Consider the following 25,202-nt stretch of genomic DNA (forward strand, 5'->3'; position numbering starts at 1 on the left):
AAATTTCATCATAATAGTTTCCTTATTTTGATTTTAAAGATTTAAAAAAAATAAGATTCAATATAAAATTTATAAATATTCTGAAAGATACAACTCATGTCACTATTATTAATCAGCTCAGACAGAATTACACTATTGCACTGTATGTGTCGGGGGATGATAGCGTAGGAAATGTACTACCTTCTAACTTAACAGAGGAAAAGTTTTAGAAACAAAATGGAAATATAGAACTAAAAGCTTGTGACATCAGCTACATAGCTTTTGAAATATGTTATACTTTCAGTTATTTTATGAATATATAAAAATAACACATTTTTTTGCTGGGCATGGTGGTGTATGTCTATAATCCCAGTACTCAAGAGGCTGAGGCAGGATGATTGCTGTTAATTTGAGACCAACCTGGGCTACAAAAGTGGGTTGAAGGCCAGCCCGAACTGCATAGTGAAACCCTGACTGAAAAAGACAAAAAGCAAAAGCATAAAAACACAACGCATTTTACAGAAACTGAAAACAAAATCTCCCCAGTTGTAAAAAACAAAAGCCAGTCATGTTGTCTTTTCTGAGTTGGTGTTCTACTCTTTGGGAATATAAAGTAATGTGTTGTACTGACTTTTGCCCAATTCTACATCACTTGGCAGAAACCCACTGTATTCCTTCAGCCATTTCTGCTCAGCTGAAGGTTAGTCTTTCTTTGCAACTGGATTTTGAAACCGTAGCATCAAACTATAAGTGTCTCTTTCTTTTCTTTTTGGCAACTTCTGAGTGACTGTCCATTAACAGCAATCTCTTGCTATACACCTTTTTAAAACTCTTTTTTTCCCCTGCTTTCCAAATGAGATTTAGGATTCCTAAAAATATAGACAGGGCAGTCAGTGTTGGCATGGATAGCAGTTTATTTGCTTGAAGTTGTGGTTTAGTGCCTAAGATAGCTCTAGAGTATTTTTGTCAACGTCCAGGCAGGCTTTAGGCCTATTAATGTAGAAGAAGGTTTGGTCACATAAGCAATGGGGTAGGTCCTGAAAGAAGGAGGCCTAGGGTGGTGAGAGATACGCATGAGGATGGGAAGAGACAGACACTAACAAGGAGCCGTAGGCTTAAAGATAACACACAGTTTCAATCTCTGGATGTCTCTGGTTGCCTGAGAGTTGACATGTTTGGGAACCATTGTGTAGCTCATTAAAGCAAGTCTGAAATGATGGGATCACTATTCCATGAATGTCTTTTATGATTGTTCTTATTTCAGAGATACTGTTCTCATTTTTTCAAGTTTTTAAATCAAATTTGCAAAAATATCTGTAACTACATAAGCAAGGGAGTATATTAATTTTATTGAAGTCTAAATGAATCGTGCTAGAATAGAGTGAATAACAATAATGGATTTATTAAGCATAAAAGAGATGTGTCTTAGAAGCATAGAAATGAAGCTTTCTTGACACTTTGATCCTTTCTTTTTACTTTTAATTTCTCTGACTTTTGTTGAAGGAATAATCTTCTCACATATTTCCATTCATCCCTTTCTTGACCTTTCAGTAATTGATTAGTATATGCTCATAATTGTCTTCCTCAAATTAAATCTATCTTTAGTGTATATAATAATCGTCATACAATTGTGGAGGTTGTTTTGGTTATTATGGTAATCACAAGATCCTCCCTAAGCTGGGTGAAATTTGTCCAAAAATTATGCTAAAATTTGATATGCTCCCTTCTAAGAATGATCCCTTCTGTGTCCCAGCCTCTCTTAGTAATTGACAGTTAATTCAAGTGGTAAGTGATGCAGTTAAGTCAGTGTATTACATGGAATTTCTGTTTCAGAATTCCAGTACCCTTCAGAAGGACAGTGCTATACATAGTTGGCACACACAAGGAATGAGATTCATTTCTCACAAGATAGTTGGCATAGTACAAACACTAAGTGGAACTGGGCGTAGATTAAAATGAAGTTGTTGTCTCATAAATGGAAGCCTAGATGTCGCCTACATATGTGGGCCATTGCAACAGCACATCCAGGGAAACCAGGACCTGTCGTAGAGATGGAAGGAGAATGATGAAAACCAGAGGTTTGTGAAGATCGGCATCTTCACTTTGTTCCAAGGCCACTGGTGTCATTTAAAATGTTCTACCAGTCTGTGTGCTGCACTTGTAGTGACAGACTGATGGACTATTTTCCTTCCACCTCTTAAATGTCATTATTAAAGACAGACTTAGGTGAATATAAATAGAAAAATGAAGGCGGGACCAATTTGAAGCCTTAAAGATGATCAGAAATGCATTCCCATGAGGATAATTTAGACAGACCAGTCTAAGACAAATGGTCACTTATATAAGGAAGACATTAGGAAAAATTAATGCTGGATATCATTATTAATGGGTGTTAAAAAATCTAAAAAATAAATATTGTTAATAAGGAGATGAATAGATTCAACTTCATTTAATGAGCAAACAAAATGAAATGACCAGAGAACATGGCTACTTCAGAGACTCCGTGTCACTGTGTTATCTGCTGTAATGAGCACTCGTATGAGTTCAAGCCGTTACAAATAATTATCTGACTATAGATTTTTTAAAAATTGTTTAATTCTAAATACATCAGTTTATTTTTGTCTGTATAAGTATAATTTTATTGTGGATTTTCATGAACTGTAGGAAAGATTAGCCTTTTTCAAAGACTAATTTGGGATAATGAAAACATATTTGTTTGTAGGAAATAGTACATACAATTTGAGCACGGGGATTCTGCTTTTTTATCACTGTCACCTTAAAGGATTGTATAGTGGGTGGCATATAACAGACATTTAATGAGTATTTACTAAATTTAAGAGTCCTTGAATAAATGTATCTGTGGTTAGTTAAAATAGCATTGTTCAATCTTAACCGGTTTTTGAAATCATTAAATATTCATTCATGATTTTAATTTTTATATTATGAAAATAACATTTTTCTGTTAAAATGTAAAAATTGTATGAAATATTTAAAAAGTTATTTTCAAAATTCTACTTTCAGGCTGTGATGTGTGTCCTAAGGGACTGTAGCTCCTCTAATCAGTTGAGACTCATTCTGTTTCATTGTGGTTTAGTGTATTATGTTTACATAGCTATTCAAGCTTAATGGCTTAAAAAGGACTCACTATTTATTATACTTGTGAATCCATAACTTATGCAGTGCTAAGAAAGCATGAATTATTTGTAGTTTATGTGATAGCAGTTGAGATGACTTGAAAGGACCTAGAAATGTGCTTCATTGGCTCAGCCAAAGAGCTGGTGCGCAGAGCTTGAGACCACTGCATGAGCCAGAGGTAATGTTAGTGAGGACACACGTATATCTCACTGGAGGCTCAGGTTTTTGCCTGGTACCTGCGCAGGTCTAGAAGCTCTGTTTGTGGGCATTTGCCTGGATTCAGGGGCTGTTGGGATCTGCCTAGTGTTTGGCTTCACTGGATGCTGAGTTTAAGGGAAAGTCCTGTGCTTACTTCCCTGTCCTACCCTGCATCTCTGCACACTGTGCTTTCTGAGATTAGGGAGGACTTGTGGAGGCAAGTCTTTTAAGTACCAGGCTAGTGGGTGCCAAGGTTCTGTATGTGGGGACTGCCGTGGACCTTGCAGGACTTGGTTTACCATGGCAGGCCTTGTCCCACCTTCCAAATATAAGATCTGGATTCAATTCTCTCTTCCTCCCCCGGTGGGAGGAGTCTTTCTCCACACTGCAGTGCTTGGAGTTTAGGGATGGATGTCCCAGGAAGCTCTCTCTTTTTGCCTTCTTCAGTGTCTCTTTATTACTGTACTAACTACAGGTATTGTGATCACTCACCTGATTTCCTTAGCTCTTGAGAAGGTAGTATTATGCCTGAATAGCTGTTCAAATGTATGTTTTTGTTAGAGACGGCACACTACCTCCATTTGCTCCATTTCTGTTTGGAAATGTGTTAAGCTAAAAGGCATTTAGCAAATTTAGTATGATTTCAAGCATCTTAGGGAGACAAACAGGTTAAACATTTTTAAAAAATAGGGAGTTCTATGGTATTGGTTAACAATTCTCAAAAACTGGAAAGTAGGATCTACTCTAAAACACAATTAAGGCATTATTTCCTCCTAAATATTCATTGTTTTAAAAACATAAACTCTCTTCATTTCCCTTTTCTGAAATCATGAAATTCTGTCTTTATTAGATATTTCTTCTATTCTTAGTTTGTTCACATTATTTTTATGTTGTTCTTTCTTGATACTATGATGGAATAAGCATGTAAAATCTGTGGTGGTGACATCCACTTTTTGTTTTTAAGTATGAATATTTAAACATTTAAACATCTAATTGAAAACTGTTAATACTATATTTCTACTCAGGTTTAGTCAAGTATCATCCAGTTTAACAAGTGTTGTTTATACACCGTCATCAAAATCCTTAAAGAATAGCAGAAAATCTGGTTAAATGTTTATAAAAATGACTGCTGTGAAATTGAAATTTGTTATACTCAGAGAAAAACGACTGTTCTTGGAAAAACCAAAGATTTCCCCAAAATGCTATATTAAGGATCTTAAGTTGCTTCACCAGCATGATTTTTATATCACTTACATCAATGGAATTTGCTTAATGAAACTGCAAAACCAAACAACCCATACTCTGTTGAGCAGAGTCATTTTTCAAATGCTTGGAGGAGGCAGGATGAAAATGATCACTGCGTGATATTCCACTTATTTGTAAAATGCTTAGAGAATGGCCATGGTGACTAAACACTGTGTTTGCTGAAGATCAAACTGACCTTGTCTTCAAAAGAGCTCCCTGAAAATAAAGAATTTAAACAAGAGGAGTAGGCTAGGTTGGAGGTGGCCTGTGATAGTAGTTTGGAGATGTCTCCAGTTTGGACTGAACTCAAGTTCTTTTAAAAAGTTTTGCTGCACCAGATCAGTTTAGTAACCTAAACAGGTCCAGAGAAAGGCTTGGTAAACTATAGTGCAGAAGGAGCACTAGTCATCCCCATTCATAATGCCTTGTAGATAAATAACAGTGGTCATCAAGCTGTCTTTATAACCAATGGGATTAAAAAACATATACTCACTGTAAAACTGAAATGAAATTAACAACTCCAGGCACTTCAAAAGTTTTATTTCAGTTTGTCATTCCATCTGTCCATACACTTTTACAAAAGGAGTACTTTAATTTGCCTCTACTCCCTCTAATGTTCTGTCAAATGTATTTATAAGGAAGGGAGTATTCCAAAGCTGGAAGCAGTAAGCAGTCAGAAGGAGCATCCGTTTCAAAGCTAGATCATCAATCCCTAGGAAATTTTAAATAGATTAGGCATTATTGGGACAATAAGGCTGGAGAACAACTTCAATTATAAAGGGCAGAATTTCTTGGGCACAATTATAACCTTGGATCATCTGATTTTTTATGAACCACTGTTACAGTCTGTGTGGTTGATGCATGTGAGTAGTTATGTTTATCACACTGAAGAGAACAGTCCTTGGGCAACTACTGTACACTGGGCACTCAGCTCAGGACTTAATAGGCATTGTATAAGTTGACAAATGTCTCTGTCGAATTCTTCAGTGATTTAGTGAATGCCATAGTATTTTTTCCCTAGGAACACTTGTTTTATTTTCATCATCTCTTCTCTTCCAGCTCTTCTTTATGCAACTATTTTTGGAAATGTTACCACAATTTTCCAGCAAATGTATGCCAACACTAACCGGTACCATGAGATGCTGAACAATGTTCGGGACTTTCTGAAACTCTATCAGGTCCCCAAAGGCCTCAGTGAGCGAGTCATGGATTATATTGTCTCAACGTGGTCCATGTCAAAAGGCATCGACACGGAGAAGGTAGGAGTTGTTGTTATTTTTATTATTATTATTTTTTCTGTTTGAATTGGATCTTTAGATATACGCAACTCTCCTACATACATGTTGCTTGTACAATCGCTTTATAAATGTTACTTTGTAAGTGACAGTTCAAGCAATCATATTGATTGAGTGCTCCAAAGGTGTAAAGCACTCAGCCAGTAATCATCAATTAGTATTAGTCATAATACTCAATTTAGGAAATTCAGTTCCTGCAAACAGCTAATTATTCCATTTCCCTAAAACTCTCTCATTACCACTCACTGTAATTTGTTGCATTTCACTTAAACCCTGAGAGTGTTGTTTCTCCTGATGATTTTATTCTTGATTTCTCCTTCCACTTTTTGTCTGTTTAAAAATTAGAAATGTCCCTGGTGTAAAAGAAAAATGTAAGTATTTCCCTTCTGTCCTCCACTTAAAGTTCTCCTCTTTCTCACATGTTTAATAAAGTAACTTTTAACTCGTTATTTTCCTTATGCATTTCACTGTGAAGGAAACTTCCCTCTCCAGTTATCCAACATCCCTAATTCTTCCTTCATTGTTTTATGAAACTGCTTTTCAGTTTTTTCCTTATCTTTTCTTTGGGCAAAGGACAGACACAACATCTCCCTATAATGAACAATGACAAATAATAAAAAAAAAAAAACTCCCTTCTTGCTTCTAGTGGGTCCACATCAACAAAAAGTATGACTGCTTGCACACATTGTTTTAAAGAAAACCAGTCTTCAGTTTTTAACTTTATAAGTATCAGTGGAATCTGTTCTTTTTAGACACTGATTTTTTAAATGCATGATCTCTAAATAGCCTCCCTTTACATCTGCCGCAAATTTATTTTGTTCATCCTAATGAAGTTGACTTGGGTCTTTTTTCTCTTTTTTTTTTCTTAGACTTGCTCAACAAGCCATGCATTTTTTAATTTCAAGGAAAACAGCAAATACCAGAGTGCATGTTTAGCTAGAGATGTTTCACACAACAAGAAGCAGTTTTACACCAGAGCAGGTGCTGTTAAGCTCAGATGGTTGGCGGAAAGTGAAGGGAATGAATATAGAACGTAGGACTTGAGGAGGAAAAGCCTTCAGAGGGAGTAGATTTGAGATTTTTAAGGTTAGTTCCATGGGAGAATTGTGAGACAGGATTATATTGGCTCCTTTTTCTACACATTACCAGATGCAGTATAAATTTTCTAGTTAAATGGCCCCTTCAGTGGTACTGATAGCCACGGATGAAAAAACCCACAAACTATGTTTCTATGAAATTTGATTAATACGTATCTGAGCCAATATATGGCATGAGCAATATGTAAAGAAGAATAGAACCTCCATTAAGTGAAAGTGAGGGTGGGAGTTTAAGTCATCAAATGCAGGATATCGGTTGAAGTCCACATTGAACCGAGCCCAGGAGGCAGTCACTGGCCTTGTTGATCTCTATCAGTAAGATGCTTTTCTCTCCAGGAAGTGAAATGAGTCCTTTGGTAGCTAACAGAGAGCCTCAGCAAAATGATGTAACAATGGCCTTTGATATATTAGAAAAGAGCTTAGCCACGGTCTGTGCCGCGTGCGGATTTCCGAGTCTCTGTTCTCTATATTCCCTGATGCTGTGTTGCTTCAGAATGGAGCTGACTAATTTCCGTCTAAGCCAGTCAGATTTAAAGTCTAGAGCTATTTAAAATATTAAATTGCATAGGTTTTGAGAAGAAAAGAATCATGGATGTGTCTCCTCAGGGAGAAATCCTGACTTTTGTTGTTTTGCTTACTGAAAAGCTTTTTATTAACACCTAATGATTGCATGTATGTATAGAGGACAGTGTGCTATTTCAGTACACCTATACAATGTGTACTAATCAAATCGAGATAATTAGCATTTTACCTCGTTATAATTTTTACATTTAGGATCTTCGAGAGCCTCTCTTCTAGTTCTGCATACAATATAAAATAGGTTTTTGTGAAATATCTCGTACCCCATGCTGTATGAAACAGTAGGATTTGTTCCCTCTAACTAACTGTACAAATGATGATAGACACTTCTCATAAGAAGAACTATAAATGGCCAGTAAAATACGAAAAACCGCTCAAAATCATTAGTTGCCAGGGAAATGTAAATCAAAGCTATAGTGAAATATCACCGTACCTTGGAATGCCAGTTATAAAAATGATAAAGTAACAAGTGCCTCTGAGGATGTGGAGAAAAGCAAACCCTTAGACATTGTTGGAGGAAATGTAAATAGTACGGCTATCATGGAGAACAGTATGGAGATCCTCTACTCTAGGGCACAGCTGTCTCACTTCTGAGTTTCTATGCAGTGAAAAGGGCTCAGTATGTCAGAGAAGTGCCTGCATTCCCATATTTATTGCGGCAGTCATCATAAAAGCTCAGATATGGAGTCAGCCTTGGTGTCCATCAACAGGTAAATGGCTAAAGAAAGTGAGGTGTAAACACACAATGGGCTATTACTCAACCACAGACACACAAAATGAAATCCTGTCATGTGCAGCAAAATGGATGGGATTTGAGGACATTATGTTAAGTGAAATAAGCCACGTTCACAGAGACAGATACCACTTGCTTTCTCTTGAAAGCTAAAAAAGTTAATTTGAGTGTTGAATAAGGACTAGTATAGGATGGAAAATGTATGTGTAGAGGTGGTGGCTGGTTAGAAGACAGTTGGATAAAGGCACCAAAACAGAGGTTTTTTTTTTTTTTTGACCAATAGGAAAAATACTGTATATTTAAGTAACTGTGAGACATATAAAAATTTTATCCTTATAGGACTTAATTTCTTACACTCTGTTAAGAAAACCTCCACTCGGATGCATAATAAACCAGGGTAGCAGTGCTGTAAATGAAAAGAAGGAAGAAAAGACATGTGAAATTCTTCAAAGGAACTATAGGGATTTCCAGTAATTATATCCTCAGTGAGACTGAATTTAAAAATGCTTCTGAGGCCACACACCATATGCTGCGCTGAACAAGAAAAAACAAAAACTGGCATCCATTTCTACCGTTCAGTAGAGAACATAATAGCAAAGCCAAAGACTCATATGGCTGGTAGGTATTCAGCTAACAAATAAATAGTGTATATAGCATATAACTTCAACATATAATAAATAAAATAAATAAAATGTTAAATAATTAATAACCTAAGCACAAAGAGTGAATAGATAACAAAGAAATAGATGTCACTATAAATGAGTATAAGCTGAGGAACAAATTGCATGTCTCTATAGAATAATATAGAATGAATTAAAAATCTAAGAAAATATTTATGACAGTCTTGCCTCCTGGACGAACACAAATATCAGAAGAATGACCAGCCAAACAAGCAGTGTGAGATGAAGATATGAGGGAATATTAAAGTTCAATTGTACATGTTAAAATAAGGTTATGCATAACAGTGTAACTGAAAGAAAGATTTGGCTAAAAAATATAAAACATCTCATTCTAAAAAACCATAAAAACAAAAATGAGACAAAACATTTGCAACACATATCACCAGTGAAGAATTAATTATATTAATATGTAAAATGATGTTAGAAGTCAGTAAGAAATAGAATATGTTAGGAGAAAAATGCTCCAAAGACATAGATAATTTATGGTACACAAAAGCATAAGTCACTAATGAATATATAAAAAGAGTTAAAAAAGGAAACCATTTTTAATGTGAACTGGACAAACATAATGCCCAGTATTAGTGAGGGCGCTAGTGAGTGGCTCTACGGCAGTGGTGGCGAACCTATGGCACATATTCCACAGCGAGCTCTTTGTATCATTGAAAGCTCTAAAATGTTTGCCATCACTGCTCTGTGGTATCATTCTGATTCAGGAATCTGTGTAAATAGGTAGAGCATTTCCTGAAAACAATTTGACTAGGAAATAGCATGCATTTGGGAGTATCCAAGAGCTTAGTTCTGTGTCTCTCCCCTTTTCTCTCTTCATTCCTTCAGTGGCATAATTTAATTTTATGACTTTAAGGATATATGGTAACAACAGCCATATAAATACTCATCTTGGATCTGTTTCTTGAACTCTAAACTCTCCTGTCCATCTGCCTCATCCTGTGCAATGAAACTGTCCAAAATTAAGTCCTAGTTAGGATCTGGCTTAACACACTTTACTTAAATGTGTTTCTTATTGCATATTTAGTTGATGGTTTCTTTCAAATGTTACCTAGTCCTGTCTCATAAAATCTTGTTCTCCAGACTTCATACCCCAGAGCAATTGATAGAAACATCACCCTTCACCCTACACTTAAATCTTCATAAGATATTTTTGTTTCCACCTCCAGTCCTCAGCACCTTCATTGCCTTCACCTGATCTACGTCATCATCATATACTATGAGTTGTGGAACAGATGGCTGACTGGTGTTTTTCTTCTACTTTTGTTTCTTTAGAATTTATTGTCAGCAGCCAGTGAACACATGCAGCTTTTGCAACTAAGCTTTTGCATCGGCCAGGTTTCTGTCACTGTGACAGAATTTTGGAGGAAAAAAATACTTAGGGCTTAGGTTAATTGAGAGTTCAGTCCGTAGTAAGCCAGCTCCATTGCTCTGGGACACTGGCAAGGCAGAAACATCACAGAGGAAAGGGGTGGCAGAGGAAAGTTGCTCTCATTATAACCAGGGAAAAGAGAGAGGGAAAAGAAGGGACTGGGGACAAGACGTAACCTTCCAAGTTATGCCACCAGTGACCTACTTCTCCCAGATAGGCCAGCACCATACTCTGGGGACCAAATGTAACACTCTTGGGAGACATCTGCGATCCAAATTATTACAGCTTTCCATCGATCTGTTGGTGTGTCTAATCAATCATGTATTTATCTGTGGTTTAGGCATTTGATAAGAGCCAAAATGACATGGACTGTTAAATATGTGTGGACGTGACAAAATGAAACATCGATGACAGTAATCATACAAGTTCTATAATTGTAGGCACAATCTTAGAATTATGAATGTGCTGTACTTTTAGATACGGCTCGAGTAAAGAATATTGAATTTTAACTATTCAGTATTTAGTGTTAGATTCTTCTGTACTTCAATAAGCCAGATACTTTACTTAAATGTGCTTCTTATTGCATATTTAGTTGATGGTTTCTTTCAAATGTTTTACTGTTGGCAGTTATAAAATTTAAATATGAATATATATTAAAAAACGTATGAACCTCAGTGTTGTTCTAATCTGCTTCTCTTCTGTGTTAGTTCTTGTTATGGTTTTTGTCTGTGTGTCCCCCCAAAGCCTCCTGCGGCCCTGGGGCAGGCTATTAGAGTTTGAATATGGGTGTGAGAGCTACACCCGCCTTGGGGTGGATAGTTTGCCTATGTAAGAGAGAGGAAAAGGGTGCTTGAGGTGATTCCTCCCCCATTCCGCCCTGGTGTGTGGGTCCTGGTAGTCCCTTAGCTGTGCTGCCGCCCTGGGATGCAGGCCTCTGCCACATGCCACTCTGCCTTATAATCATGCCTAGTACGGATTGAAACTTCCACGAACTGTAAGTGAAATGAACCTTTCCTTCCTTAATTTTGAGCATCAGGTATTTTGTCCCAGCAGCGAGAAAAAAGTAACCAAGACAGTTCTAAAATACCTATACATTTTTTCTGTTTCATGTACGATAGAATTCAATGGTGCAGTGCAGCTAATTATAGGAAAACCTTTGCCCCAATTGCTGAGATTTCCTCCTGTCTTTTCCACATATTTTGCTTTACAGATTTTTGAATTTCACTTTAACCCACAAGCAAATTAACCACTGAGACTTAATTCATTCTACTTGCCTTGTGTGATAGTGCTGTAGAAAACAATCATGGCATTAAAGTCTGTACTGCTCTGCAGATTGTACTGTTTCTATCATGAAAGTTTGTTTTGGGCAATTTGTTAGTGAAACAGTCCCTGGATTACCTCTACTTAGTTGACAGTATTTTATTGACTTTGAATTACTACAGTTTGCTTTAGCTTCTTTTTGAATTTAATAACCAAATCCATCCCCCAGGCTTTGCCGCTTGCTAATTGTGCACTTAAAGGACAGAAATGGGTTGGATGAGTGAGGATTTAAAAGAGGAAGAAGAGATTTGGGAAAAAAATAAAAAGAATGATGGTTAAAGCTCAGAAAAGCTATATCGCAGTTGGAAATAACTTTGATGGGAAATAATTAAAGTGAAATAAGTAGCTAGCAAATTCAACTTCAGATTTTGTGGCCACGTAAAAACTTGTATAACATTGTGTAGGCCACATATTTCCCATCATATTGGTTTTTCTCTGAGTTTATTTCATAAAATGAAGCTGAAAGTCTTACGACTTTTATTGCTTTTCTTTACCCTTCCCCCTAACATGTAGCTTAAGAACCAATTAGTACAAAAAGCACTTTGGTCTTCATTTTTTGTTTTATGTGTTTTACATGAACATGAAGATGATAGTAAGTGAAATGTTCTGGGAGAATTAAACATTCAGGAAGAATTATTCATTCATAATTTAAACAAATTGATACACTGAATGTTTGAAAATCTTGGATTATTTTCTAGTCAAATCTATCATAAGGGGCTGGGGATTTAGCTCAGTGGCACAGTGCCTGCCTGGCAAGCACAAGGTCATGAGTTCGATTGCTGGTAGCAGAAGAAAAACAAAAAACAAACAAACGAACAAAAAATCTATCATAAATGCACTCAACTTCTTCCAAATAAAATAAGATTATATACAGACATTCTTCATGATATATATCATCTATATCTATATCATCTATCTAATCTATGAGCTAAAATAACTTCCATATATATTTTTATTTCAGGAAAGCATGTAAAATATTTGTTTTATTCCTAAATGTGTAAAATGGAATAATATTTTTATACATGGCATCATTTACTAAGTTCAATATTTAAATATTTCAAAAGGTTTCTAGGGTGAGATAGGATTGAACCTAAGAGCAAATGCATTATTCTTCCAAGAATAGTACCATCGACAAATCCTCTGCGTTAAATTCATCTTGTCAGTATATCCATGTGAATATAATGAAACAAAATTGGGTTGCTGTAAAGGGCATTAAAAGTAGGAAGGGGATCAAGAGATGGATGGAGAGGGGAAGGAGGGAGGGGAAGGAGGGAGGGGAAAGGAAGGATAGAAAAGGAAGTAAGATGTGCTATGTATATGCACCGATTTCACACAGGAAGTGTTACACTGTGTCCCACAAACAGGTCCTGATACAGAGAGTGATCTGGAAAAGTACATAGAAGAATGTACACTTGTCTTTGGATCAAGCAAGATGAGAATAATCCTAATACAACATATATTAATCAAATTATGGATAAAATATTGTGTCTTGCTTTGGGATGTATTATAGTTTAAAGAAATATTACCAAATGGTAGCACACTTACTAGAAGATAAACATGATGGTCTGAAGTTCTGGAATCTTGTCAAATGATAGATAGTTAAAGGAAGTTGGAATATATAGTTTGGCTAAATGAACTGGGGAAAGGTATAGTAGGTCACTCGAAGTATTTGATCTGCTCCAGGAATGGAACAATCTATCTGTTTCAGAAGGAAATTCATTCACTCCAGTAAGGATTCAGGCAACTAGACAGAACAGAGTATGAAGTGACCTTGTAGGTCCTGACACTAAGACGTCACAATTGCAACTGGATGATTTTGAATACTATTGTATCATATCTCACTTGGAATCCAGACACACACATTTAAAGGATTATATAACAAGAATTATGCAATAAAATTCTATGGTGATTCAATATTTTGCAGCAACATTTGTTAGTACAGTTAAATATTGTAGTTTTATAAATAAATCTAACTGGTTTTTCCAAGGTGAAAAAAATAAATGCTAATTTAAAAGGAAAAATATGATGTCCCAGAATTTCTGATAGGGCTAACCCAGGCCAGTGTTGGACAGTTGGAGAATTCTGCTTGGGACCTTTAAGTTACCCACTGATTGAGCAAGAGACAGTATGCTAGGTATGTCATGCAAACTCTTCTTCATCTTAGTGGGTGAAAGTATAATGCCCCAAGTATCTGAAAACTGGAACTTTTCAACTGATACCTAAACCTGGTAAGAGAATTTAGTTATTGTGAAGTATGTTTTTTAGCTGTTACCTACTGAAATAATACAAGGTAAACATTCAGAGTTACTGAAATTTCTCTTTGTTAGCTGACCTACATTCCTTATCTGAGATGGTAGAGGTTATCTGAAGCTGCAATTTTAGTTTTTCTTCTGTGTATTATAAGTTAAATAAAACAACACTTGAAGGCTTGTTGGAAATATTATAAGCAGTGGAGAACTTTAATATTTTTATAATGGTAAATTTGTAATGATAAATGACTTTTGGCACAGTTTGAGAATTCTCCATCCCAAGGTTTGCGTTATTGTTATATAATTACTTGAGCTCTTTGCATGTCAGGCATTACACAGTATTTTTCTATAGCAGTGATATTCACGCATTGCATAACTAAGGTACGTTTTAAATGACTCCAGTTCTCACAATGAATAATTTCTAATGTGTTGATATCATGTTGAAATTAGTGCAGTTGTATGGGCTAGTTTGTATTTTATTTACTTATTTATTTATTTTGGGTTTTTTGTCTGGTACCCGGAATCAAACTTACAAACTTGTGCTTGCCAGGCAGGTGCTATGCCACTGAACTAAATCCCCAGCCCCTGTATTTAATTTTTTGACCACTTAGTCATTAGCCTGTGAGAAAAGTCGAAGGACAAATCATTTGACAGCTGTAGAATAGAAGTAAGGAGTTTCCCACATAGTCCTGTGAAGACTCTCAGTAACTTGGCTTAATCTACACCATGAAGACTGAGTTCCATTCTGTGTGTTCACAGGTGCAGTGGAGATAACACTCGGTGCCTCACCTAGGTGAATGGAGTGTGAAAAGTGGATGCACAGTGTTTGTACAAGTAGGCAGGAATTAGGCCTAGCAAATTATTGTGGTCATAACACACATCTTCCTTTATCACATGCCTGGCACCACTTTCTTAGTCTTTGCTTGGTATTCAGTGAGTCCTGTTGTCTTTAAAACTGGATGGAACTAGAACATCAGTTGAACTATATTTCTATATACATTGAACACAAATATATAAATATGTTTTAGACTTTGAGGAAAAATTAAATCCTGAATAAAATCTACATGTAGATGGGGTCAGGCTAGGAGTAGGGCTTTGTATTCAACCTATTGTGTTCTGAGCTGCCCTGATTGATCTGGTTTTCAAACACCCGCTGAAGTAATCTGCAGTAATGGCTAGCCAAACATACTTTTGAGTGAGGTCGTAGTACCTACTTCTTTTGTAATTTTTCAGGTAAAAGTAGAATTATGTAGATGGTTTCATTTTATAAACTAATTTTTAAGAAATGCTTTCATCTCTGGCATTTCTGTTGCGTTTATTTTACTATCTTGTTAGTTTTTAAAATTTCTTCCAGGGTTTTGTGGCCTTCTCTTTATCCACTCCCTTATCTCTTTCTTGTTTTGTATAAAATGAACAAAACATGCCTTTTTTGGCACAGGCTGATGCTTTTGATTTTATATGCATTTATACTCCACGAAGTACTGAAAAATCCACTTTCTCCTTCTTTACTAGTATAGTGCCAAATACCCATGGGCATCCCTGCCTGGCACAGCGGAATGTAGCGAGAAGGTGGAGAAAAATGTAGCGAATAGATTCAAAGAAAAAGAAAACTTATTGTGTCTGAAAGAGACCCCACTAGTTGTGCACTGCCAGTTTCTTGAGGTGCCACTATTGGGTGTAGTTCTGGCCACATGGGCACGCAACTTGATATTTTCCCCCCAACTTTGCTTTTTATGAATCTTGGCCTTTCGTGAGACCTTTAAATACCCTATTATTTTCTCACACTAGCATCCTTCCACATGTATTTATATCTTCAGCTTTCTTGAAGAAGTCTTCCCTTCCCAATTTCCACTGGGCCATCCCTGAGAGATAGAAGATATCCATTAAGGAAGGATCTGTGCTATGGTAAGATTTTTCCATAGCCAGCATTTAGTATTTGCACCCATATAAAAGGGAAGAAGGAAAATGACAGAAAGGAAAAGAAGCTAAGATCTAGTGAATCCATTAACAACTAATAAATCATTATTTAGCTGTACATGGTCTGTGTGCTGTATGTGCCAAAGAATAATTTCAGCTGAATACAGTGTTACCTTGGTTCACAGACTTGATTCTTTCCATAATTCTGGTTGCAAACCGGATTGGATGAGAGCCAAGTCAGATTTCCTCATGATGTCAACATTGAACATAATCACTGAATTTGATTTGATTCTTGTCCAATTTGGTTTGTAACCAGAATTGTGGAAAGAACTAAGTTTATGAACTGAAGTACCACTGTATTCGTGTTGGTTAAAAAATTTTACTATAAAACCAAAGACAACACATAAATTGGCACAGGGACATATTCGTATCCAAATCTGATTAAAGCAGTCAGCACATATTTGTTTAAAACATGCTGAAAACCACAGAGATCTGCTGCCTGTGAGGGCATATTCCATGGACTTAATGCAGATGTACTGTGACAGCATGGATGGCCCAGCGTTCTCTGGGGGAGTGTCAGGAATACACTTGTGACCGGAGGACAGCTTTGTACACTCATTTATCACTTATCTCAAGGATGAATAAATATTAGAGAAGAGTACCGTAATCTGTTTTGAAAAATTGATGTGTGATTGCCTTAAATGTGCTTTCTCAGACAACATCCTGTGATTGTATAACCATTTTGTTTCTAAAAATGCTTATTTAATCGAAGTACATGACTGTAATATAAAAGTAGAAATAAGAACTAGCAAAAGAAGAAAATGTGCTAAACCATCCACAGTCCCACCCCTCACAGAGATACGCCATGCCACATTTATTGTTTGATTATTTTCACCATCTATATTACAAATATGAGTCTACAGGTTGAATATTCCTTATCTGAAATGCGTAGGAGCAAAAGTGTTTTAGATTTTTGTGTTTTAGGTTTTGAATATTCATACATATATCATGAAATATCTTGGGGTGGGATCCAAGTCCAAATATGAAGCTCATTAATAGTTCTATATCTTATACATAGCCTAAAGGTAATTTTATACAATATTTTTAATGCTCTTGTGTTTTAACTGTAGCTTATCTCTGAGGCGGAGTATAAAATTTTGTAGCTATGTGGTCATGCTGATGCTCAAAGTTTTTGGATTTTGGAATGCTTTTACTTTGGAGTTTGGGATAAGAGATGCTCAATCTGTATTATATAAATGTTTAAGTTCTATTTTAAAGATATATTCTAATGTGTTATATCTCTCTTATTATTGTATAATTAAGATGTCTGATAATTGCCTTAAGATAAATACTGAGAATGTGACTTTTCAGGCCAAAATGTATGCACATTTTACAGTTTATATTTTTTCTAAACAATCAAATAATATCTAACCAATGTAAGTCTGCATTGTCCTTTTTCACAGTAACATTGTTGATCTTTATGAATTTAATAGGCCGGTAACCTTGGCACATTTAATTTTTACTCTTTCTAACACATACGTCCATATGGTAACTGCTCCCATTTACTGGTGCAGAAAGTAGGCTGTAAGAGATTAAGTAACTTCCTTTGGGTGACAAATAATGCAATTAGCATCCTGACTAGGTCTGCTTTGCAGGATAAATGTTTGTAACCACTCTTCTCCTTACTGAGTATCCATAGCTTAGAAACAAGTGTTCTTCATCCTGCCTAAATTGTTCCTATTTGTCACTTGTTTATTCTTCTGAACAAACTTTTCCCGCCTAGGCCACCCATCATCCTTCTGTCCTTCCTGAATAAACTCCATTAGTGCTTGGCTGGAATTGCAGTGCTGTAATCTCAGAGTTGAACCAAGCAGCTGAGGCCACCTGAAATGTGTTCGGGTGCTTGGGTGAGGTATGGCGTGCTGGTGAGATGCAGTCAGAGATCATGGGCATAGTTCTTCTCATGTAGGGTTAAGGTTCCACTCAGAAACCAACATAAAGAGCCAAAGATCCCACACTTTGGGAAGAAACCAGAGCGAGTACAGGTAGGATACGGTGAAGAAGATATGAATGACACCAACAGAATGGAGTCTTGGAACCTAGTCAACTACCCTGTCAGTCTAGTTGCCATATTAAAGCTAGATGACTGGTCAAACGTAGTCTCAGAATATGTATTTTTTTCTATGATTTTTTCCAAGATTTCTTACATTAAAATTAAAATATATGGGAAGAAGAGAAGAGTTAACAATAAATAATAGTAGCTTCCTGATAGCACCCAAGAAAAGTCAGAAGACAGAGTTTAAATTAGTAGCTTAGTAGTATAGCCCTCATATCAAACTCTGTCTGTATAAGTGAGAAATCAGTGGGAAGCAGCCCTTTTTAGGGGAAGCCAGTCTCATTAGGGAGAGGAACAACCTGCCCCAGCCACCACCTTATACCCAGCTGTTTCAGTAAAGACCCTCCCTGTCTAATGACAATGAAAAATGTCAGTGCTTCCAGAGAGTTTGCCCATGGAATCTGGTAGTTAGTATATTGCTTTGCAGTGCTTTTTAAAGTAATAAATCAGGGGCTGGGGATTTAGCTCAGCGGCAAAAGCGCCTGCCTAGCAAGCGCAAGGTCGTGAGTTCGGTTCCTGGTACCGGAGAAAAACCAAAAAAAAAAAAAAAAAGTAATAAATCAATGGTCACGTAATTTTAGCATATTTTAATAACATATCATTCAATAAATCACAGAGTACAGTGTACTTAAAACTAGTTCATTGATTCGACTATTCTCAGCACAGTTGAACCCCTCTTTCTATACGACAAGGAGACAAGCTAAATCAACACCTCAAGTTCCCAATCCTTTTTATTGTTACTGATGAACCATCATTATCACTTAAAGTTATGTTTGAAGGGTTTTGATTTAACAATACCATATTAACTTAGTAATAAAATACTGTATAATTAAAGGAAAAATGAAAAATTCTCTTTAAAATCAGGTGAAATTCTCTTATGCTAGGAACTAAGCCTTACAGGAAGTTGAGACAATAATTCACAAATGCTTAGGTAGATATTGATGCACAGGTTGATATTTACTTTAAAGATCCACTTGCCTGGTCTGGTATTTAAAAGCTAATGTCCGCTAAGCTTCTGATTACGCTCAATGTCTGGAATTACCGTGATGATTATGACGTAGTCCCTACCAGCCAGCACGGAGCCAGTGAGGCATTCAGACTCTTTCCATGATCGCACCAGGATACCACTGGCCTCCCAGCCTGCAGCGCGTGGAAGAACACAGTCGAAAAGTCAGAGGGTGTTGTGTACTCCTCGGTTCATGTCACAATCACAGATACACTACCTATATGGTTTTATAAGGAGAGAAATGAAAAAAATTAGTTACCCAAGATAATGCAGATAATCAACACCTGCGTCAAAGTTTGCTTTTGATTGCTCGAGTTCAGACTCTGCAGTTCATACATCTGCTTCTACGTCACCTTTCTGCACCTAATGTGTTCTACACACTGTGCCAGGCGCTGGAGGAAAGGGAGGAAATCCATTCCTTTCCCCTTATGAAACCTATAATCCAAAGGAGAAGAGAGAGAAAACTAATTGCAAAAATAATTAATATTTTCTAATTTCTGAAGAAAATGTTAAGTGATTATGCAGTGTTAGCAGCTGAGGGGATAAAGGACATTTTTTTCTTTTTTAACTCCCCCTCTTGGCATGGAGAATGGACTCACATGCACTGAGTGAATGTGTGTACTATTCCTAAATATCCTGGGGCTGCGGGATGTATGGAAATCGCTGAATTCTTAAGATCTTGTTATAATTACATGATCTTTGATTACATTTTACAGATAACCTGAAGCCAAGTAACAGTTATAATTGTGATTATTCTTATTTCTCTTTTTATTAATTCATGAAAGGTATGTAATTTTACTGAACGGAATTGGTATAATTACAACCAGGAGTGATGAAGCTTGGGATTTTAGAGAACTCATGCTGCCTAATTTAGAATGAGTATTTGATTAACATGAGGGTTTTCAAATATTGAAAAATATTCTTATACTTTTAATAGTACTGTGCTTAGGAAAAGCTGGTTCATCGGTATAATTAGTATGTCACAGTTTAAAAATACACAAATTATATATTTTTAAATTCCCTTGGAAACTTAAATTCTCTTAAAAACTTATTTTAATGAGCAGATTTCAGAGATTCATGTGATCTTAGTCAGCCAACAATCTGTATCTCTATAAAGAAACAGAAGATACACATATTAATAATGTCTCTACTATTAAGCCTACTTATATAAAATACATATTCACAGCAAAACAGCCTAGGACTGTAATCTATACTTGGTAAACTTCTGGAGCTAATACTCATGATTTAAAATTTATCTTTAATTTGCTTTAGGAAGTTCTTATAATGAAGTCTCCTTACAAACCTACGGAGGACGGATTCCCTTTATTTGGCCTTTTGAGAGCTATTGTAAAAGATTCAAATGCAGCAAAAATAAAATCAACACACAAACAACACTAGTTTAATTTTGCTTTCTTGACACTTTATTTTCAAAGTACATTGTAGGAGATAAGAAGAGCAAATAGAAAACCCAAAGCTTAAGTTTTAAAACTTCATTTTCTAACTGATAAATCATGTGACCTAAGATTATCACCTAATAAACCAACTTTCTTGATCGGCAATTGTGCAAAAAAGGCATAAATAAATTTTCCAACTGATTAAGGTTTACCCTTCTATTTACAAATTTTTATGAAAAATCTTAAGATGTATGTTTTCCTTAAAACCTATGTAACAATACTATATATAACATTTGAGATGGTATTTTCATTACTGTGGAATTCATTTAATCCTATGACAAAGTCAGCTTGGGCAGTGGAATTTAAGGATAATCTCTTAAAATAATATACCAAATATAACCTTTTCTTAATCTGTGTTCATACTGGTGTTCAATTTTATGTAAGTTATGAGCTTCACATCAAACTGAAATTAATATACAATGAGATAATAAAGCATGCATATAAAAGTACACATATAGCTAAAAACCAAACCTAAGAGAGGTGTCAAGCCATCCAGAGTGTCATTGTTGCTAAATTTAGTCATATTGATCTTTGATTCTCTTGACAGCTAAATTAAGAAGAGAAATTCTTTGTCCATTAAAGGGAGCAAACATGTTTGTCCAAAGTTTTATATGATTTTTATGCCATTGACTGTAAAATGAACTTTGTCATGTGGAACTCTGTGTGCAAGTGGTAGAGCATGTTGGCTAAGGTCAGGGGTCAGCAAAGCGTTCATACAAAGAACCAGGTAGCAAATGTGTAGGCGTCACCATATGTATTTTGTCTCAGCTACTCAACTTTGCCAAGAAAGCATGAAAAGAGCCCTGAAAAGTATGTAAACAAGTGAGCATTGCTGTATGCTAATGAAATCTTATTCATAGACACTTTTTCTGTTCCATATATTTTCACAAGCCATAAAGTATTTATCTTTTGATTTGTTCAGCCACTTAAACTGTAAAAACCATTCTTAGTTCACTGCCCATATGTATGCAAGTGACAGGCGAGCTTTGCTCCTGAAGTCACAGTTTGCTAACCTCTGTTCAAGATTTTTGGATCGCTAGCCAGATTGTCAGATTTCTATTCTGTGTAAGATTTCAGTTTCTGCTGTCTTAAAAGGTTATTTACTTTCTCTGTTTTAGTTTTCTTCAAAGATCTTAGCACAACCTGAAGTTTTAGTTATAAAGCTCACTTACTGTGTTCTTTAGAATAAATGTTCCTTGTGGACAGGGAATTTTACCTCTTCTGTTCACTGATCAATAGTTAGCATTTGGGATAATGCTTGGTGAATAGTAGGTGCTCAATAAATTTATTTGTTATGTCTATGGATATAATTTTGGAGTTCAGAGGACATATAAATTTAAAAGCACTTGACACATAAAAGGCTCTGAATGCCTAGCTGTGATAACCCAAAGTGACATTATACTTAGGAAAGAGGGCAGATCCACTCCTACATTGAGATGACAGGTAGATAGGAAAGGGCCACAGAAAACACTCAGAAATGACGGACGATATTAGGTGAAACACATATTTGTTTGACTTTCTGGAGACCAAAACAGGAAATGAAAAACTGTCTTGAAGTCTTCTAAAATCTAAATAAAATATAATATTAAAAATTACACTTGGGCTTTGCTACATGAATTTCCTGGTGGACTTGGGAAAAGTAGATTTATTAAGGTGGTGGAGACAGATCGACACGGAAGTAAGGAGTAGTTAAGGCAGTATGATTTTGTCATTGGTAGGTATGATCAAATTGACAGACCATAGCGACACAAACTGACTCAGTCTAAAAAAGTCCTAAGCATGAAAATTTTATGATACAGATGGGCTAATGGCTCTACAGGAAAGGAAAGATCATTTGCTAAGTGTGACTGGGATTTGTGGTGACCCATATGGGAAAAAATGTCAGATTAGTATCGCCTTCACACCTTATCAATGCATCTTGGAAAGACTTACGCATTGAAAACAATGACATTCTTAACAGAAATAAAAGAAAATGCTAAAATTCATATGAAACAACAAAGGATCCCAAACAGCCAGAAAAATCTTGAGAAAAAGATTTGACAAAAAAATCTTGAGGAAACTGAAAGTATCACACTTTGTGTTTTTGAAAATATATTATAAGGCTATAATAGAGTACTGACATAAAGACAGACACATAGACCAATACGACAAAATAGAATGCCCTAACTAAGTAAGCATTTGTGGCACAGTTGTCTTGACAAAAGCATCAAGACTGCACAATGTGGAAAGATAGAGAGTCTGCAGTACCATGTTTAGAAAATGGGATATCCGTGTTCAAACAAATGAAATTGGACTCGTCTTATACCATACACAAAAATCCACTCAAAATGGATTAAATGTTTACGTGCAGTACCTGAAACTATAAAATTTCTAGAAGAAAGCAGAGAACAATCTTCTTAACGTTGATTTTTTTTTTTTTGTTTTTTGTTTTTTGTTTTTTGTTTTTTGTTTTTCTCCGGTACCGGGAACCGAACTCACGACCTTGCACTTGCCAGGCAGGCGCTTTGCCGCTGAGCTAAATCCCCAGCCCCTTAACGTTGATTTTTACCATGATTTCCTGGGTGTGACACCCCAAGCACAGGCAACAGAATTCAAAATTGAAGTGGCAAGGCACCACAAAACTAGTGTTTTTAATTTTTTTATTTTAAAGAGAAAAAGTAGAAATAAAAATAAAAACAGTTTCAAAACAGGCTAATAAGAGAGCACAATAATCAATACATTGTGTATTGTTATCTTCAGAGTAGTTACACAGAGTACAAGATATAGGCGTGAAATATCGTCCAAACTATAATAGCACAAATCTTTCTGTTCAATGAACTCAGAGAAACTAGCTGTATAACTATTTATATATAATATATATGCTTATAAATATGCTAATATATATTTTTTTCTCTGCTCTTCCTTTCCTTCCCCTCTGTGCCATCACAGTTTCTCTTTTCTTTTGAACAGTTTCTTCCCAATTCACAATATATATTGTGCGTTTTGGATCTTATTTACTCTTTCAGCTTCTTACACTAGGGAGAGAATATGATGTTTACACATGTGGGTCTGATTTATTTCACTTTTGAATATGGTCTCTAGTTGCATCCATTTACCTACAAAAGTCTCAAGTTTATCCTTCTTTGTGGCTGAGTATTACTCCATTATATTAGAAAAAAGCTTTTTAATCCGTTTCTTGGTTGATGGGCATTTGGGTTGTTTCTGAGATTTGTGGTGCTGCTATAAATATGGATGTATATGTGTAACTGTGGTATGATGTTTATACCTTTTCTGGGAAGATACCCAGGAGGAGGAATAGCTGGGTCAAATGGAACCTTTAATCCTAGTTTCTTTTTGAGGAATCTCCATCCTGATTTCCACAGTGGTCACACCGGTCACACTCCCACCAACAGTGCAGAAGGGTTCCTTTTTCCCCAATGCCCACTAGCATTTATTGTTGGTGGATTTTTGATGACAGCCATTCTTTCTGCAGTGAGATGGAATCTCAGTGTTGTTTTGATGTGCCTCTTTTGGATGACCAATGGTGTTGAACATTTTTCATGTATGTACTTGTAATTCATATTTTTTTATCTGAGAAGTGCATAGTCATCTCTGATGCCCATTTTTGGATTGGTCTTTGAATTTCAGGAGTCTGATTTTTTTCAATTCTTGATATGTTCTAGAAATGAGTCCTTTGTCTGAGGGACAACTGATTATAATGTTTTCCCACTCTGTGGTTTGTCTTTTCACTGTTGTTGAATTCTTTTGTTGTGCAAAAGCTTTTTATTAAGATGAGAACCCATCTGTTTATTCTTTGTAGTATTTCCCATTATTTCAAAGGAAGAGTTGTAGAGTGAAAAAGAACCCATGAAATGAGAGAAAATATTTGCAAACTACAACTAGTTGATAAAGGTTTAATATGCCACATAAGGAACACTTTCAACTCAGTAGCAAAAGTTGCAAATAACTAAATGTAAAAATAAACAAAGGACTGGCACAGGCATTGCTTTAAAAGAGATATACGAAGCTTTAGCAGGAGTACAAGTCTGAAAAAGTGCTCAATAACTATGGGAATTCAAATCAAAGTTATAATTAAATATTACCTCTCATTTGTTAGGGTGCTTCCCCCCAGTAAAAGATAGCATGGATTCACACAGGTGTAAGGAAATTGGACACTGTATGGGACTGTAAAAGGATACAGTTGACATGGACAACTGTATGGAGCTCCTCAAAATAACTGAAAATGGAACACTCTGTGATCCAGCAGTCTTACTTCTGGGTATTTATCCACAAAAATAAATTAAGTCACAGTTTTAAAGAGATCTCAAAGACTCAAAGAATCACAGAGACTTCATGGCTACTGAAATGTTCACAATAGGCATTATGGGAGAGCAACCCCGTTACCCCTCAATGGTTAAGAGAAATTTTGTAAACAAAATGGAATGTTATTCAGCTATAAAAAGGAGATCCTGCTATGTGTGATCAATATGGATGGAAGTTGAATATATTATACAAATTAAAATCAGTCAGTCGTAGAAGGACAAATAATGCATGACATCACCTACTTGAGGCTTATAAAACAGTCCAAATACAGAGATAGGTAATGTAATAGTGGTTGAAGGGACTAAAGGTGGGGAGAAATGGGCATTTGCTATTCAATGCACATAAAGTCATAGTTTCAGAAGATGATCAAATTCTAGAGATTTGATATACAATGTTGTGCCTATAGAGATTAATACTATATTTTATGCCTAAAACTTTCTTAAGGGGGTAGGTCTCACATTAAACACTTTTGCAATAATTTAAAAATAAGAATGGATAGAAAATGCCTATATATATATA

General features: G+C 35.9%; 1 protein-coding gene across 1 annotated transcript in view; it reads left to right on the forward strand.

Annotated features, from left to right (window-relative positions):
• Kcnh5 (potassium channel, voltage gated eag related subfamily H, member 5) overlaps positions 1-25,202 on the forward strand; it is a 338,297-nt gene that overhangs the window by 224,773 nt on the left and 88,322 nt on the right. The window contains exon 8 of the mRNA XM_005399159.2: positions 5,617-5,816. Coding sequence (XP_005399216.1) covers positions 5,617-5,816 — 200 coding nt within the window. The remainder of the gene's footprint in view (positions 1-5,616; positions 5,817-25,202) is intronic.

The sequence above is a fragment of the Chinchilla lanigera genome, unplaced genomic scaffold (assembly GCF_000276665.1).
Source record: "Chinchilla lanigera isolate Chin_1 unplaced genomic scaffold, ChiLan1.0 scaffold00065, whole genome shotgun sequence".
NCBI lineage: Eukaryota > Metazoa > Chordata > Mammalia > Rodentia > Chinchillidae > Chinchilla > Chinchilla lanigera.